Raw genomic sequence first — 19317 nt, forward strand, 5'->3', positions numbered from 1 at the left:
TGTATACCCGTGAGAGCGTTATTACATACATGCATGTACTGAAAAATAGAAATACTTTCCCTCACTCCCTGCGTTATATCATGACCAAGGAAAAAAATAGAAAATACTTGACGAAATGCAATACTTAGGTTCCTTTATTTTAATACAGGATAGACGTACCAATGAATAAACACTTGAGGGGATTAGGCAGTCGAAAAATCGAACATTTTAATTGCAGTTTTCGATAGTAGTATCATTCCTGAAGAATACGCCATTTAGTCTGTATTAAAATTCATAAAATTGTTGATTTGACAGCTAATTTTGGGATTACCTGTCGACATACCTTTTACAGTTAGTCACGAAAGTATTCAGCTACAATTTTGCGGAGAATTGTAAGTAGGTTTGCAAATAAAAAAACTGTACCAAAATCTTTCTTTAATAAACAGTTCTTACGAAAAAACCTACTAAATGTTTATTAAAAATACGTTTTGATCACCCAGAACGCAGACGGGAGCTTCGATAATATGGTTTGGAAAATAGCTTCGAAGAGGACATTTAACGGTAAAAAAATAATAGAAATAGATACTTATTGTTGCGTGGGCGTAACATAATCTTCAATAATAGTAGGACAAAGTTTATAAAAGGAGGAATTATTTATTTCAAGAGGCGGAGTACTTATCTTTGACACATCCTTCTCCTTCCAAGATCGTACCACGAGTCTACATTATCTATGTTGAGCGCCGTTACCAGAACGACGCACAGTGGTCCGGATCGAAAAGTTGAGTGACATTTTTCTATAACTTTTGAACCATAAGGGATATTGAGAAGAAATTTGGAACCAAGTTACAAATAGGTTAAAAAAAAACGATAATAATTTTATTTTAACAATATTATTATTATTTAATGATTAATTCCCTAGCTTCGGGATCTAAATATTTAATTTTTCAAATCGAATTTCTTATCTCTGCTTTCTTATCTTAAGCACTAATAATTTGAGCAGTGGGACTAGGGGGAAATGATTCTTGTATGATTATTTACAGGAAGATGTACTGAAAATATTCGAATTTGTTAGAAAGCTAAGCTCGGTTAACTTAAAAGATATACTCTCTTAATAGAAAGAATTTCGCGAATTTTTCTTACCGCATTCAACGTTATTTTTTAAATAAAATATTTACATTAATTAGTAATAGAAGATATGATTTTTTATCGCGAAAGTCTGCTCTTCAATTTAAGAAAAGCAAGAGAAAGTATCAAAAATAGGATCGTCGGGTCATCGCATTAAAAAGAAGCAATTTTTGTCGTGAAAAATACTGCTCTTAAAATATCCTAACTTCAATGTTTATTACAACTATAATATTTATTAAATTGTGCTATTTTCGTCATTTCCGAGGTCCATGGACATTTAAGAAACAAAGTTCATTGATTAGATATCGATACGAGAATGTTCGTTTTTAGGCAAATTGTCACTCAGTTTTCCGATCCGGACCACTGTGCGACGGCGCCACGTCATCCCAAAGCCACTTGCTTCGACAATACACAACATTGTGTATTATAATTAACATAAATCTTCGATATGTATTTATTACATTTTCATTATAGCCTCAAATTAAAAAGTTGTAAAAAACGACCTTTACTATTGTCTTCGCGATTCCGACCAATTACAACTTTTTCAATTATTTTTTTTTACACATCAGGAGTAAACTAATGTCCCTAACTTCACAAAAGAACTCAAGTCATTTGGACTAGTTTTAAAGGGTGTACGAATACTTTTGTCCGGTACTGTACCTATTGGCCCTTCTCAAAAGAAAAATCGTAAAAATTAAGGACATTTGTTTGCTCACTACATCTACAATTTTCAAAACAAAATGTTCTATAATCAACACTATACTATGAAGCTAGTCATTTGAATGTTGGAAAATTGAAAAATCATTGAGTGAAACGTGTTTTCCAATTTCGTCTTCGATGCATTTAAGCACACCAAGACAGAACACTCTCGCGGCCATTCTTGTTATTTTCTCCGCTGTGCCCGTGTTCCCATACTATCCGGTGAATTCGTGTACCCGTGAAATAAGGGGTACTGTATCTGATTCGTGCGCGCATCCGGTTCACAGCGCAAACATCGCGTACCATTCGAACTCCCGGAAAACAGAAAGGTAAACCTCGTTTTCTTTGCTTTCAGATCGCCAACTCATATCCCGCACTGTCGTCGCAAAAGTGGTTGATTCTCATGGCAGCACGGAAACTCGCAGCCCTCCTCGCCGCAGTTCTACAACTTTGTTTATGTAAGTGAATTCACGATTTCCCTGACCGTTAGCCAAAGATCCAACCGCGATTTAATTACTCATTTGTAATATACGTATCTATTCCTCACCTAGAAATATTTTTCAGTCTTTCGACCTTTCATTTCTATACACTAAATATTCGATTAGTGTTCGAAGGCTTCTTGGCACTGAACATTAAATATTTCATAAACTAACGTCCATATGCGCATTGGCGTAACTAGGTAGGGGCCAGAGGAGCCTGGTCCCCCCGAAATATGTAAAACAACATTCGTCAGTTAGTAAAATTTTATGTTATAAAATATAAATACTTGTGTCGAAATGCAACACTCAACGCAACTGACGACAAAAAATTAAATACTCTCCTCAAACGTTAAAGTATTAAATAAAATTGTATTAGAATTAAGCTTTTTAATTTTAACATTCAACTGTAACTAATAATCCTGTAACATCGATTGAAAGGTCCAATGCAATAAAGAAACTAGCGCTGGAGAATGCGGAAAATATTTTTGCAGAGAAAAGCAGCAAATTGAGGCTTACATAGATTTTAACTATAGGTATCTATAAATAATATACTCTTGCTTTTAATCAATCTCCAATTTCATTTCTCATTTTTTTTTATTTTTAAGAATTATGTCTAATATATCTTTCTATTCTTAGTTTTAGTGTTAAATAAATATGCAAATAATTATTGTAAAATGTGTAACTTTATTATGTGTTACCCACGCACATTGTATAAAATACATACATGTGCTTGATGGTGAGTCTTATAGGCGAAACTCAGGGGACCTGGCCTGCCTCAGACAAAAATCCTAGTTACGCCACTGCATATGCCACTATCACTGCTAAACTTTATCCAAAAGTCAGCATTACACCTGAGAACTTCTCCTTGCCAGTGTCGCAGAGCCTTCGAACACTCATCGAGGATTTACTGTACTATCAAACATGTATCATATCGAACCTTAATTGCTACGTCATCCTTGGTCCTAATCAACTGTCATCTTTTCTAATTCTTGCCTTATCTCTACCACTACTACTACCTTTCAAGAACCCCACAATCAGAGAGCAAAATCTATCCAAAAGTCAGTCTTTCCGACTCAATCCATAGTCACTCAATCACAGTCCAGGTCTGACGACGTTATAATACACTTATTGTTAGTTTAAATCTCAGGGTAAAATCTTAGTTGAATAAAGGGCTGCACTTTACTTTACCGGACCAAAAATCATTAACTTTTTTTATACCTCCTGATAGTATACAACTTTTTTTAGCGTTTTAAAGGATTCGATAGATTTAGTGTTAAGGGCGGTTAAGGTTCGATGTAACGTATGTTTGGTTGCGTAGAAATGAAATGTCGGAAGCTGCATAATATTTCTAGGTGACGAATAGATAAAGGGGTGAGTACATTACTCATTCATTCTCGTCGAGCCATTTGTTTTCGGAAGAGAACGGACTGAAAGAATCACGATGATTCGATAAAGAAATCGGTATGGTTGAAAGACAAGAGACGATAATAACGCGGGGTGCGAACGAAAGGAATGAGAACAGGTGAAGGAGAGGCAAATTGAAAGTTCGTGTTCGCGATTGCATCAACTTCCGGCGGCTGACTTCCATGAGAAAGCCGCAGATGCACGGAGCACCACGAAAGCCTAGGCGTTCTCCCCGGGGTGAGAGTTGAAACTTAATTTTGCTACCAGTACCGCGAGTTGACAACTGGAATAACTAATACCGGATAAACATCGCGACTAGTCTTCCCATACATACCTGTCTAGGCATTTGTGAAAACGAATCTAAAAATATGTTCGCTCTTAAGGGGTTATTATACTGTTGCGTGGACGCGGCATGACTTCCGAATAAATAAAGGCAATATTAATAAAAAGGAAGAATTATTTATTTGGAGAGGAGGAGTACTTATCTTAACACGTCTTTTCTATTCTATAGTCGTATCACGACTCTACACTGTCTCTGTTTTGGCGTCGTTACCAAAACGACGTCGCTAATCTGAAGTCTCTCGCTTTAACATTATATTGTACAATACGTGCTACCTATCGGGTAACACGTAACAACACGTACCGTATGCTCGTACATACGAGAAAAAAACGTATTCACGAGGGTCAGAAGCGTTTCGCGTAGTCCACGATTATTGTCCCGGCGCGGATCCGAGTTCGGGACAATAATCGCGACACCCCTGTAGATAACTTTCCAAGGACTTAACATCCATTTTTAAATCTAAATAGCAGAGGGTGAGGTTCTGGGGGTCTGCGATTCCAAAAGTAACCCGTCCCTTTCTAAACACCAACACGGCCTGGCGCGCAGTCTATATTTCTATATTTATATTGTCTGTCCATTACAGTGAACGAGCCAGAAATAAGTACACGTGTCAGGGTACAAAATTGTAATCATTTTATCATCGAAAGTCGCTTGACAATGGGTCAGCCGAGTCAGCTGGAAAAAGCAATTCCAAGATTGAAGGGTGCGAAAAATCGATTGGAACCGAACTGGGAATGAAATTAACCAAGAAACTCCCGGTTTATTGTTGACGCGTTCATAAGATCCGACGGGAAGTAACACGAGCGCAGAGAGGGGTAGGAAGGAGGCCTCCTACTGCCTTGAATCTCTTAGCCGAGTATATCCGCGTTGCGGTAGAATGGCGCCGCAACTACCCTACAAGGGCAATACATCGTGGTAGTCGGGTCTAGGGGAGTTTGTAGAATCCACTTAAATCCGGCGTGATTTAGTTGGGCACGCGCAGCGCCCCGGACCTGAATAGCGGCGCGGCAGCCCTTCCAGTAAGTAACAGAACCTCAAGGCTTTTTAGACTGATAGGAACGGTTAAAAAGCTATTCGCCACGCCGAGCCACCGCTACTTAGTTATGCCACTACGCGGATAAATGTACTCTGTTGCAGTGGCCCGGTGCCTACGTTTCGCCGCGATTTCGTCCCCGTAAACTTATTTCGTTGGATCGCGAGAAACTGAATTTCCGGATTTAACAAGCACGCTTTTAACGCAATATAATTATACCGCGGAGGGACATCGACGGGGGAGAAAGATGGGGAAAGCGTTCAAGATTGGACGCGTTACGTTTCCTCGCGGATAGTTCCGTTGATGTTAAGCGGGTTAAGGAGGGTGACAAATTTCATTTCCCTGACAGTTCCTGGCCGTTTGCAAAGGGTGGAGGACTGGTCCCGATATCGTTTTGCTTAAGATATTTTAGGTTATGCTTCCTGTCTGGGTGTGTTATCAACGTTTATCTAGTTCTAGTGGAGATTTGAATGCTTCCGCGAAGACAAATCAATTTGCTGCATGTTTTTTTTATAAGATAAGACGAAATGTACGTTTTAAACAACCACTGCCACGGAAAGTTTCAGACTAATTTAATATCTTGTTTTTATTGAAGCATTCAAATCTCGTAAGAGATTTATTTGTTATACAGTGAAAGTAAATATACGTATATAGTTTATACAATTTAATGACAGGATTGTAGATATGATAGAATACATTAACACGTTTCGAAATTGGGTTTGATGGGTAAAATGGTCATAGGATAGATGTCCCAATTACTGCCACTTTAAGAGTGTAGCGTAACTTTATTTAATCGTTTTACGTGATGCTTAACTTAAAATTCGTCTCAGTTTTGAACATAATATTATTTAACATCTCTTTCATTAAAAAATATACTTTATGCATTAAATATAAAGAATTAATTGGGAATTCATTCAAATCTGCGAGCAATACCACTGTCCCTATAACTGTGCCTTAAAACAAAAATAAAAATTCGTATATGTTTTAACAATCCATTTTGTATAATAGATATAGTTTGAATACTAATATTACAATTTTTTCTTCGGTATAATATTTCCATCACTTTTTACTTACGTTGTCACGTTTCTGTCGGTCAAATTTGTCCTTAACGGTTTATAACTAATATTCGACTGTATATTCAAGTTGTAACACTAACGATGCACTACGGTGTCGTCGAAACGCGTCTTCAACTGATTGTGTCTATTAGATCGATGGAAGGTTATTTTCCTATATCGATCCATATTCAAACAATTACAATGATTCAATTTTTTTACTACTCCTCTCAGTACTTACATATTTCACGTGTTTATAACTACATCCACTATATACACGGAGGTTTATGAAGTGGGATGAAATTTCAGGACTTTTTTTTTAATTTTACAGAAAACCATGAGCGTAGCCAAGGGTGAGGGGAGGCACTCGTCCCCCCTGAACGAAAAAAAGTGGCTTCTGCCTCACTCTACAAGAAAAAAATTGGTTGCCCCCCCATCCTTTTAAGAGTTATAAAATTTCTGCGTAATATTTAATATTGCAATATAATTTGAAACACGACCAACAGCCTCTATCATTAAAACGCATACAGTTTCAACGATTTATAACTCTATAAACAAAATGAAGTGTGTCTGGCTACGTACAGCTTTTTTCACTATGGCAGTCGATGTGTTAATTAGTAATATGATATTATTTTCTTTCATCGTCGGGAAAATCAAAGTCGGACAAATGACAAAACAGTCGCAAAAAATGCATGGAACTCTTTCAACAAACTAATTCTGAAACCATTGCTCGATATTAATCAATATTAATCAATTCCAATATTCATCTACATGATATTCGCGATACCGTTCGAAATTCATATCTTAAAATTTCATTTAAATAATAATTATTAGCAGTTTCAATGATACCGATAATTAATAACTAAAATTTCATTTAAATAGCACTCAACCGGCAGGCACGCCCCGTAAGCGCTACAAACCGGTCGCAAAACATGTGCAGTAAAATTATGACAGAGCCGGGTGATTTACGTAGCCATGAAAAATTACGTTTAAATGCCCATTTTCCCGCGCAAGTGGTGGTAGGGGGTGGAGGGTGGAGTGGTTAACGCGCGGAAGTTCGCAAGTCAAGTCGTCTGGTAGCCCGTCAGCAGCGGACCCACTGGCACGTTTCTCGTAAAATTTACGAGCTTCTTGAGTTTGCAAAAATCCTTTATATCGCGCCGTGAGAATCTTCTCCCGCTGGGAGGGTATGATTCCGCACGCGGGATCGTTGAATGACCGTCGCGTCACGTCATTTCGATCCGTTCCATCCTTCATCGATAGTCCGAGCCGATGACAGACGAGCACGTCAGGTATTATTTAATTCCCAATATCACTGGGACAGTTCGTTGATCGTCCCCACGAACCAGCGAACGGTACGAACGTTACGGAGACGTTATCCGGCTAACGTCACGTGCTAATTTCTGTATCCCTCGTATCTCGCGCACTTTGTCGATAAACAAACATGCAAGAATCGCTGAATGCATTTTCTGTGCCTGTTGGTTTCGCTGGTAAGGTCAATGCCCCTATTTCTAATCATGTAAAAGTTCTGCTATCGCAGAAATTGATTTTTATTATTTATTTACGCAACGATCGTCGAAAGAACGTATTAGATATAAAATTTCAACCTCCCTTTATAATTAAATTTAAGTAAAAGTATTTTTAAAAACATTTTAACTTAATAATAGTTCATTTAATATAAAGTTTAACATGTCCCTATTTCTGCTCAGCAAAAATGCAAGAGCCAAAACCAAACTATACCGAATAATATTAAAGATTCTGTAAATATTTTTAGTCAAAACGCAGCGTCCACGTGTAACTTACGATCGCAACGGAACCGCTAAAATCACGTTTCTTTACGACGGACACACTTATTAAATTTATTTTTAGTTTTTTTTTTAAGCTTAATCGAGGCTATAGTTAATATAAAAGCTATCTCGAAAACAAATGTATTCTCGATCTGTTATATGTATTGATAAAACATCTTTTCTAGATTTGATACATATTATAATATGTATAACCTGCAAAACTTTGTGACACTAATTTATGGCCAGTCTGTACATCAAGAGACTTTAGCATAATCGAACACAGAAACAAGTCAGAGTTTATGAAAAAAAAATCAATTCATCATACCATTTGGATGAAAAAAAATTAAATTGTTAGAAAATTTATTATATTATGTTACAAATATTATACATACTAATATATTGATAATCTTTTGAATGTGGCACATCATTCTTCATTAAACTCTTCTATTCATAATCGTGTTTTATGTTTTATTATGTGATAAGAAATAAATAGCCGTTTATAATAAATAAATATTCAGAATTTCTCCAGTTGTTTTAATAGAATGATAAAGATTGGAGTTTAAAGAATTAAAATAAACTGTAACACAACGTACTTTAGTATACAAAATTTATCACTACAAACATGAACGGTAATTTGTAAATTTTACTACAACTATAAAGATTAAAATAGTATTAAAAAAATGTATATTAACATAGAAAACCACAACGATGAAACAGATGGTACTAGAATTTACATTAACATAAACAAAATCGCAGATATAATATCACAATAAACCAAGGATATTGTAATATCGCATTACGTGTATTTCGCTTCTTGGTGAAACTAAACTATGAAATTTATCAGAAGTTACCGTAAAGTTCATGAAGTTACGTAGCATAACAGTATCAAATTGTAAGGGTGAAGCTTAATTTAGGTTGAGGATCCAGTCACGGTATGATCACAGTTCAAGTATAATATGGTGAAATACTATTCAGTGCACGGAAACATAATTGAAGCGTGAACAGTCGTGTGCACTGAGCCATTTGAACAGCATCTAATAACATTTGAATGTTTCGTTACAATATCCTGTCCACTGCTGTAATACATTTTTATTATTTCTGGTACTGTTGAAATCTAATTCTGTTAATCATTAAAGTTATAAAATAATTATTAGAACTTATTTTGAAAATTCCTTAAAAAATGAGGGGACCATTAACTAACGATACTCTAACATTTTTTCATATTTCTCCATCGCCACGATTTAACAAATACTTAGATGACCGATGGGGTAAATCCATCCCTTTCACGGTAAATACTCGACATAATTTGCATTGCACTTTATTTTAACTTAATATTTAAATGAAAATGGAGTTTCAAGTTTAGTCAAGTGATTCAACATCTCTGACAGTTAAATATCGTTGAAATCAAACTATTAAAACAAGCTTTTGTTCAAGCGATGGCCTTCCTTGGTAAAAACACAGTTACAATTTTCAACAAGTATGTATTAATACCTTGATGACCGATTAAGGTTTGCTATATTTGTTTGTCCACCAAACTCGGACATCAAACTGAAAATATCCAGTGTAACAAACCCGATAACATTCGAATAAAAAATACCATTATCTAGGAGATTGTAAGAATACATCGTCACTTCTCTTTATATTATGTGTATTTATGTATGTTTTATGGCCACTGTATATCTGATTTCATCTAATGTTCATTATTTACACTAGGGTGGTTCTTAAAATTGAAGTCTTAAAATTATATCGAGGCACACTGTTATTTAGTTCTCCCACCTGAAAGCTGAGTGTATGTAATTTTTTAAAATTTGATTAGTTTTTTAGAGGTTGCTACCAGGTACCAAAGTTTTCATATTGTAGGGTATATCAGAATGATCATAATTACTGGACAAAGTTTAACGAATAATACAAGTTTATTGTCTACGTGGTCAGACTGAAAATCGGTTTGAATTTTGAACTATGATGAAAATTAGAGAATGAGCAAAGCAATTGTTTATTCCATGAGCGTTGTAAACGACATATCGGATCCAGGAGTTTATTCATAAATAAGTATGTTTATTTCTAAAAATAAAAAGTTGAACTTGATTATGTAATACGGTTTTTTTATGCAAAATGATAATTTTGTACTCAGGTTCACTTTTAACTCGGGATAAACTGAAAGTGATAATGTTGTAGCTCGTTATTAACTTAGTTTTATGGATCATATGAATTTAAAAGCAGAAATATTGCCTTCCATTTAACCAATATGACCTCTCCAAGTCAATTCAGTCCAAGACCAACGTCTGATTTTTTATTAAACCTTTTATTACAGATATTTATAAAGTATTGTAAATATCAATACTTCAGCTATACTACAATGTACCAGGAAATAAATACACTACGCAGCATAATTATAAAACCACCCTAACATTTTCCATTCTTGTGTATTGTAGTTAAAACAAAAATGAACCACGTCTGCCATGTCTGAAACCGTGTTAAGGCACAAGTTAAGCATTTCGAACATTTTCTTTAATCATTCATACCTGGAAACTAAAGTATATAAGACATATGTTCATATGACGTTTTTTACTTATATTAGAGTGTAGATATATCCCCTGAAGTATTAACATGCATCTCTGAATCACCCTGTATTATTATTATTTCATGGTAGATACTTAAATAATTGGATAGATTAATACAACGAAATATCCTATTATATCAAAAAGATAAGTGGTAATCTTGTCCAATAAGACAGCTTTCAACTCACCTTTCAGAAGAACCATTCAACTTCTGTGATAACCTAAACACCATTTGGACATTTTAAATTCTCAAGAATCGGTTCCACGAGCTAGTTGATCGATATACCGGCCACCAAGTGAAAGAAGACAATTTTATTACGACGGCCAAGCCGTTAAACAAAGAGATGTGCACCCCTTTCGACGAGCGTGAGCCAGCGCGACAGGCTTTTTCTGGCGTCGAAGACGCGTCGAAGAAGATAACATAGCGACTGCCTGATAGGATACACAGGCAGTAAAGAAACGTACAAAGGCCAAAGAAGAAAGAGGGAAGAAAAAGACGGGCGTTCGAGTAGCAGCCTCTCCGAGTCGACAGATTATGCTAACGAGACAATCCCCACGGTACGCTGGAAGCACAACCGACTACCGGTTTTATTTTATTTTTCTCGTTCAGTAAAGTTTTCCTCCCTCTTCCCCTGTTCCGTGGCCGCGGTTTCAGCCTTTCAAAGACGTAACGGTTAACTGTATCCAGGATTCCGACTATTTCGAGTGCCCTGGAAAACGGAAACAAAGAATTCAAATGACAAGGCCAAGAGGAAGAAAATTTAATGGTCATTTCTTTTTCGAAGGAGGTATTGAAAATAATACGTCCGATTTCCATTAGGAAGTAGCTCGAGGCTCGTTACAATGGATATGAATTAAACATCCGTTCCGTTTCATACGGTTACCGGATTATGTTCGAAACGGATGGAATTGGCGAATAACTTGCAAATTTAATACCTACAGTTTAGGTCTAATTGAACTGAATATAGAGTGTATAGAATCTTATTTTTTGCCACCGCTAGACTAATATAAATTATTTTGATTTTGACATTTTGATTCGGATTCAGAGGTTCCTACAGTCTGTTATAGCATGAAAAACAATCGAGAAAATAACTTAGAAATATAGTGTATTATAATTAGCTTCTGAGTTTCGTTGAATTAAAGTATTAAGAAACATAAATAGCATTGGGTACTGTCTGAAATTATTAAGATGTGATCAAGTTTTATTGTCTAACAATAAGCTATACCTATATGTAGGTACGTGTATTAATATTCTTATCCTTAGAATTAAAAATGGAATTCTAGTATTTTTTAATCTGAAAATTTGTTTAAACATCTTCCATTTATTTTGACCAATTTTTCATGAATCCAGGGTATAGTGTGAACTTTTATGAACATCTTATATATACCGACTGCGGCCGAAATGGTGATAGAAGCTGATAACATATGATTCTTCACACAAATTGGATTTAATACACTCTGGCTCTTGCGTCTAAATGTGTAAACAATATCCACAGATGTGAATGTTCTATTCCAATAACCCCAATTCGGTATCTTTATTCACAAAGATATCTGTTGTGAATGTGAAAACAAACTTTTGTATTTTACACTCAATGGATCATTTTCAGACCTACGTTAATTAAGCACTTTGTTATTCTTCACATCGAGTGCTATGACCACCTAAAGTCTCGAACCATTTTTTTAAACACTTTGTATATAAATTCTTGATTTAACTTAGGATCGTAATATGTATTACTTTTGATAACAATTGTACGTTATCGGATGTTACGTAAATAAAGGTTAAAGTAAAGAATTTCTACCGGCTTTGCTATCTTCGCGTTCTAATTTTCATTTTCCGTCTCGAGTACAGTGACGTGGATTGACGGGATTTAGGGGAAGAAAAACTGGCATTACGAGACTGACTCGCGTCTCAGCTCTAACTTCTATCTATTGGTGGGATTCTCCGTTTAAGCCAAAATCAATAGGCGCGTGCTCCGATCTGATAAGTATCCTGAGGAGGAGTATTCCTCCCTTATTCGCTAAAGAGAATCCACTTCCTTTGTACGTACGCGTGCAGCCACGTCTCTATGAACCTTAAATCTGTAGGAGACTCACTTTCGCTCTCTCTTGCGGCAGGGATTTATATAAATACAGAAAAGGTTTCTTTAGATGTGTTAAAACACTGTAAAGGTATGCTATGTACCCAAGGTGCTAGAAGTTTGACTGTGCTCCTTTAGAAAAGTGATAATTCAACTTATCAATGTTAAGTTAGTTAACGTAGGAAAGTTATAGCTCAACCAGAAGAATCCTCGGGGCCACAATTCTTACAATAATTTTTTAATAATAGGATCGGTTTTTTCTAAAGTGTTAGAGGTCCAATTTGGAACAAATAAGTTAAAGTTGGTTTCAGTTACAGATAGATATTTATAATATTCTCATGATTTAGTCAAAAAAAGTTTGACTGTTAGTTGGAATTGCATGTTTTTTTTAAAATGGTATAAGTCTATTTGTAACAATGAGTCAATGTAATACTTCCTACGAAACAAAAATGAATAAACCATGAGTAGAAATTATGAATATTATCTAGCTTTATGATTATACTTTCATTTTCTCCAGATTGTTCTTTTATTGAACTTATTATAATAAAATTCTCAATAATATTTTTATATCAAATAAATAGACTTATACATTCAATAATATCGCTTTATTATTTTTATTATAATTACGATTAGTTATATTTTAGAATCACGTTTCAGAAAAGTCTACTTCAAATGAAATATAAATTTAAGTTTGGTGTTAATCAGTCAAATCCACTTGCGATTAACAAAATCACTATTTTTTACTTAGACAGTATTTATGAAAGAGGTCACGTAATATAATTAAACATGTCTAGAATGTTAAAAGCATAAAACAAGTTTATTAACGTTTAACAATATTCTTAAATAGGGTAAAATGCAAACATCATTTCATCGAAATGAAAAAAATTGAATTTATACCACTTATAATATATTAAATATATAACATAAATAAAAAAGTATTTTCTATAAATAAGAAACTCAGATCCAACGAACGCAAGGAATTATTCACAACCAAAGATGAAAGAAGTGACCGATCTGCAAAGTCTGCGGCATTCATGGTTAATAGAGTATGTGAAATCGTCACCATCGTTATTAACATTCTCGATTTCATAATTATTATATTTAAATGTTGACATTAAGAACGAGATTTCCTAATTATCACTTGAGTTACCTTAGTAGTTATGGCAAACATTCGTGTTCGATCTCTTTCATTTACAGTGATAAACTATTTATCTCCCTTGATTAAGTGCCGAATACTTTAAATGCAGAAATTGTCATGTATGTTGGATCTTAAACTAGTGACACCAGTAATAAGAAATGAAATTCAATACTTACATATGTGACAGGTGACCTAAGTATGTATGAATAGTATAGAAACTTAACCATATTCTGGTCTTCACCTTTCCATAAAAATTAACAATGATTTAACAGAATAACTTTAATATAAATTTTATTTAGGATCGTTACATACACAGGTATCTCGAAAACGAAGACTAAATTTTTACACATTTTTTACACATTTTTGCAAACAGAATCAACTCTTTTCGGGTCGTACTATCAATTCAGAGATACCTTGTATATCCAGGAGTATACTAGATTTGTACATATGCATTACAAGAAATATGTCATATACTTTTACATTTCAGTCGATGTTGTATTGATTAACGATGAATTTATTATTCAACACGATCGTAGCCCCGATTGGCACTCCTCGAGGATGGAAATATCGATAGGATTCTTCGAATCCTCTATATAAGACGTGAAAAGGATGATCTCTTTTATCATAGAATGCCAGGCGTAAATCTAGAAAGATTTATAAGAGAATAATAAAACGATCACGCATAGAAATTTATGATTTTTTGTGAACATACTATCATTGTATCCTTCTTTCCCGATCATCAATCGTAATGGAACAGACCATCTGAAAACGTGTATTGGGGAAACTAATTAAATCCAAATGACTGAAAAAGTAATATACCTAATAGCAAACTAATAGTTTATAAAAACATCAAATGCTTAATATAATTTCAGTCTCATCTCAAAATTTTTGCAAACTATATAAACGCAAATGAGCAAATCCGCAGTTTTTAATATTTCGTAGTTGTAAAAAATATGATTTTCATCGGTAATAACATAATGTTCAATGATAATTGTACATCAAAAAATGAAATTGTTTAACAACCATGATAGTACTCACGAAAAAGGTGATTCAATGTGCGAACGTAAATTAAAAATGTAAAATGAAGTTTTTAAATGTACAGGGAGTTAAATCAATGTTCACACTCCTAATATGAAATTATTCCATACTTCACAATCTTTAAAATAACAATGATTTTAACATTTTCTTTCGATTGACACTGTACATGGTCGTTTACTGTTTAGGACAGAACTACGCGACTGATTGATCACGAGCAGAGCGGCTCAGACCTCGAACAGCGTTACCAGATCAAGGGAATTAAGGGAAAAAGTCGAACTGGTAGTGGGGGAAAGCCGGGTGGTAGTGGTGGAAAGTTATTACTTTGGGGTGTCTCAGCTAACTTGATCGCATCGAATAATGACTTAACAATACACTTTATGAAACTTTTGAGGCGTGAAACTTAAATGGCATGAAAGGGCACATCTTATAAGGTACGTGCTTTTTTGTGAATGTAGGCATTTCAGAGATTTCAAGGTCACCTTGATTTTTTTTTAACGGGCTGACCCTTTTTGTACCATAGATCGATAGAGTGTCAAATTCTGAACACAAATGTGTTTATCTTCATACGTCCTAAACCTAATAGTTAACGAGATATTTACAAAATAATCACTAGACTGCGGATATTATGCATTTATAGCCTATAGGGCTCTGTGAAATACAATAAAAAACAAAACTTTCATCACATCCAACGAGTTTTCTATTTTATTCTGAATCCAATAAGATGACTTTCAAATAACCTTCAAAACGTTCACCAGATTAAAAATAAATGTCATTTTCTTTCCTTCTCGAAACCAAACAATTATTGTCTAACATATTTTCTTATGAAATACTTTGCTTTATGATATTTCCATGTGTCAACTTAAATGTTGCACCCTGTATACAAGATAACATTTTCTTCTATTCGATCGTATTCTACGCAGTTGCTTATATTGAAACATTTCTTTTATTTAGAAGCGAAAAATATATAGGATTCATAAATGTTTAAACAAGTAGTCAATTTTCTTGATCTCTATTTAAGTGAACTGAAATTTAGTATCAGAAAAGTGACCTTTCAATGATCCGAAAAATTTCTTTATCCGAACGTTTATTATGTCTCCCTATCAATTCGGATACGGGAGGCTTTAATATACTAGAAAAGCAAGTACGCTGTTAATAAAGTATCGGTTAGTTGCGAATGTATCAACACTCAACACGCGTGTACAAACCGAGAAACCGTCCGGAAGCAACGTTCCCCGAAACGTTTCAACCTTTCATCTCGACCGAACAATCGTGAGTCTTTTCGTCCATGGAAACTCGTAACAAAAGTCTTCGAAATATCCCAGCGTAGCCTTTGGCGAGAATCTGTATTTACAGAAAAGATTCCACCGGTAGCGTGCGCGCGCGCGAGAGAATTTTCCCGCACGTGATGCAACTTCCGTTGCCCTTACTTTGTCTTTCCCGAGCGTCGAGACAACCTTTGCCTCCCCCAGTCCTGGAATCCACGGAATTTTCCGAGTTAGCACGGAGCTCCCGTGATCTGAAAATCCGGATAGATATTTGACCCGCCCGCTGCTACGGAAAACTCGATGTAATTTCGTCGGCTGTTCCCGCCCCGCCACCCTCAAAAACAACCTCAACCTTCCGCGAAGGTTCTTCCTGTCGACCTCAATCGCACCGCCGATTTCTAATTTATTGGGACCGTTTACAAGAGATTTAAATGTACCTTGAATTCATTTCGATTGCGTTCAATTCACACATATCGTTTCAGGTAAGTTTCATGTCCAGCTTTTTGCTATACAAAAAGATCTTAACATTTGAACTAATAAATTTTGCTTCCTCAGTTAACATAATACTTCTCTAAAAAGAATGCGAAGATGCATTGATTGGAGCTTATGAAAATATACAATTTCATTCGATAAATTTGAGGTGGTCTTGATTTTTTATTTAATAAAATATTTCTTGACAATATTTACAACTGCAGTTTGTAACTAACTAAATACTAACTAACTCTCGTTCGAAATATTTTTTTATTAAGTTAATTATAACTATTCTGATGAATTATACAAGTAAAAAATTAATCTATTTAATTTTAACTGATGTAATTAATTATTATAATAAATTTGAGTTACTGTGTTTAGTTTTAACTACTACAATCAACAATTTCACAGTTAATTATAACTACTACGGTGAAGGCCTGGAATCAGAGTTGTGATTTTGAACGTGCTAATAATGGTTTCAACCATTTTCTCCAATTTGAGCAAACTTGAGCAGTTAAACTTGACATTAATTTAAAGTTTAGTATGTTCTAAATCAATACACAAAAGATCACGGAGGTACATTTTGATACTGTTTTTGAAAGTCTCTCTAAAGTAGATAAACATGTTATTTAAAAAATTAGGACAATTTATTATACGGTTAGAAATAAATTGAATTTAAAAGAGGTATGATTATTCCACAGAAGATCGTATAATAATAAGAATAGTAGAATTTTTATTTAACAGAAATGGATGAAAAAATATTATCTTCGTTCATAGTTTTATATCCTGGATTATATTTACATACTTATAACCATCTCTAAATATTATGACAATTGGAATCTTCCAATTCTATATTTTGTATTATCAATTAAAGCTTTGCATAATTCACTGCAAAACATTTGTGACTCATTGTGTTCCGATAATAGGTACATATTTTGAATGATTGACGTATCCGATAATCGACAATCGGATATAATCGACATTCTACTGTACTATTTCTTTTTCAGACGACAACACAATTTGAAGTCCCCCAAATATATTCGGAAAGACCAATTATTTTTAATTGAAATGAAATCGTTGTGTTAATAGTTATATAATTATAATTAATATCGTAATCTATGCAAAAAAATGTGACCAACCGTTGACACTTCCCGCAAACTCTTTCATATAGTATGTATTTGTTAAAGTAAACGTACAAACATATTGCTTAGAACCAATTAATGTCATCAAGGTACCAAGTTTAAAGTTATTTCTTCATTTTCATCGTTAGAAAAATTATTTCTCGGAAAATGTGTGTCAAAAATTAATATTTTTTTATGCATTCGGTGAAATGTCACAATCGGAGCTAATTAATATCTATTTAACAGTCAGTGTGTATGTCATCATCATTTTGAAATTTTTCTCAATAATACAGAGAAGTCAAATTACTGTTTATACTAAACATCAACTATAGTAATCGTATAATTATTATTTGTATATTAACAGTACGGTTAATGCAGTCCTTTGTCTTCGATTTGTGATTGTTATTAGAAAGATGTGTGTGAATATACTGATTCAGCAAATAATTGTAAACACAGAAAATATGGCAACTACAGAAATTATATAAGGTAGACAGAAAACGCAAATTAAAAAAACTTACAAGCAGTAAAAGATAAACTTAAAAATTGGAACTTAAAGAATAAAACTAACAATACATTTACCGACAAAAATTAAGAAAGCAAACGCTTTTTTATGTACATCGCATCTGTTATTCGTATTTATACATAATTAATTAATATCAATTATACATATTCTTTTTCATTTTTACTGAGTAAATTGTAGAGGTACACTTTGTCCATGTTAATAAAGGGAAATATATTATCCAGTTCTCGCTTAATTGTTTTGTTTCTTAACTTTCGTTGGTACGTGTATATTAATTAGCACTAAGTTTACGGACATTTCTTATACTCCTATCTCTACGGACAGGCGTCAACGAAACAGCACATTTTCTTTAAAAAACAACTTATTTTTTTTTAATACTCAATTTACGATAGCATCAAATTGTCGCGTGTCCGTAGAAATAGGTACACCACATAGAGAATTTCGAGATTAGAAGGCATTACAAATGCGTCAAAATGACGCGTCTCGTAAACCAAGCGTCAATATTTAATCCTTATAATAAAATCTGTCAAACGAGGAAATGCAAGAAAGGATATGGTAGACAGGATGATTCAGGGCGCAGAGAAATTATGTTTCTCGCGGTTTCCACATAGCTGCGTCAGGAAATCAAAAATCCGATGCTGAATTAAAAATTGTTTTCCGTGAAAAGCTAAAGTAAAGACAGCTGAAAGGATAGGCCAACAGACGAACAAGAACAGAACGCTCGTAAAATTCTAGCATGAAAATGGGGGTCTTCAACATCCGGATTACGACTGCAAGACTCAAGAATTTTCCATTTATCGCCTTTCTTGCATGAACGCATAGAAGAATTCGATACGGGAATATGGGTGAATTGGCTGTTCTCCTCTTCTCCTTCCTTTCAATCTATATCTCTCTCCGTTCCACGGTGAATTGGTGGACGGCCTCGGAGGGTGGAATCTCCCTCTGAAGGAAGCTTGAATATCTAATCGACAGTACCTGCTTATTCATGCATGTATATCGGCAGAAAATCGTCGGCACGGGAATGCGTTTCCCTAAGCATTCGTTACCGATTTCTACGGATTTTCCGCAGTGATTTTAACCACCACTTGCGGCGATTGTTCTTTGAAAAGCAATTACAAATATTTATTTCGCTTGGCATATCCAACGTATTCATCAAAATATTTCCATACACTGGTACGTAAAGTAAAGGAGCTTTCCCATAAAGATTTAATTTACATCTGGAAAATGGTA

General features: G+C 34.5%; 1 protein-coding gene across 1 annotated transcript in view; it reads left to right on the forward strand.

Annotated features, from left to right (window-relative positions):
• The first annotated feature begins 2206 nt into the window (after window positions 1-2206).
• LOC107189683 (lachesin-like) overlaps window positions 2207-19317 on the forward strand; it is a 44880-nt gene continuing 27769 nt past the window's right edge. Inside the window, exon 1 of the mRNA XM_015578267.1 lies at window positions 2207-2261. Within this exon, the coding sequence (XP_015433753.1) occupies window positions 2207-2261 (55 nt within the window). The remainder of the gene's footprint in view (window positions 2262-19317) is intronic.

The sequence above is a fragment of the Dufourea novaeangliae genome, unplaced genomic scaffold (assembly GCF_001272555.1).
Source record: "Dufourea novaeangliae isolate 0120121106 unplaced genomic scaffold, ASM127255v1 scaffold162, whole genome shotgun sequence".
In the NCBI taxonomy this organism is placed as follows: Eukaryota; Metazoa; Arthropoda; class Insecta; order Hymenoptera; family Halictidae; genus Dufourea; species Dufourea novaeangliae.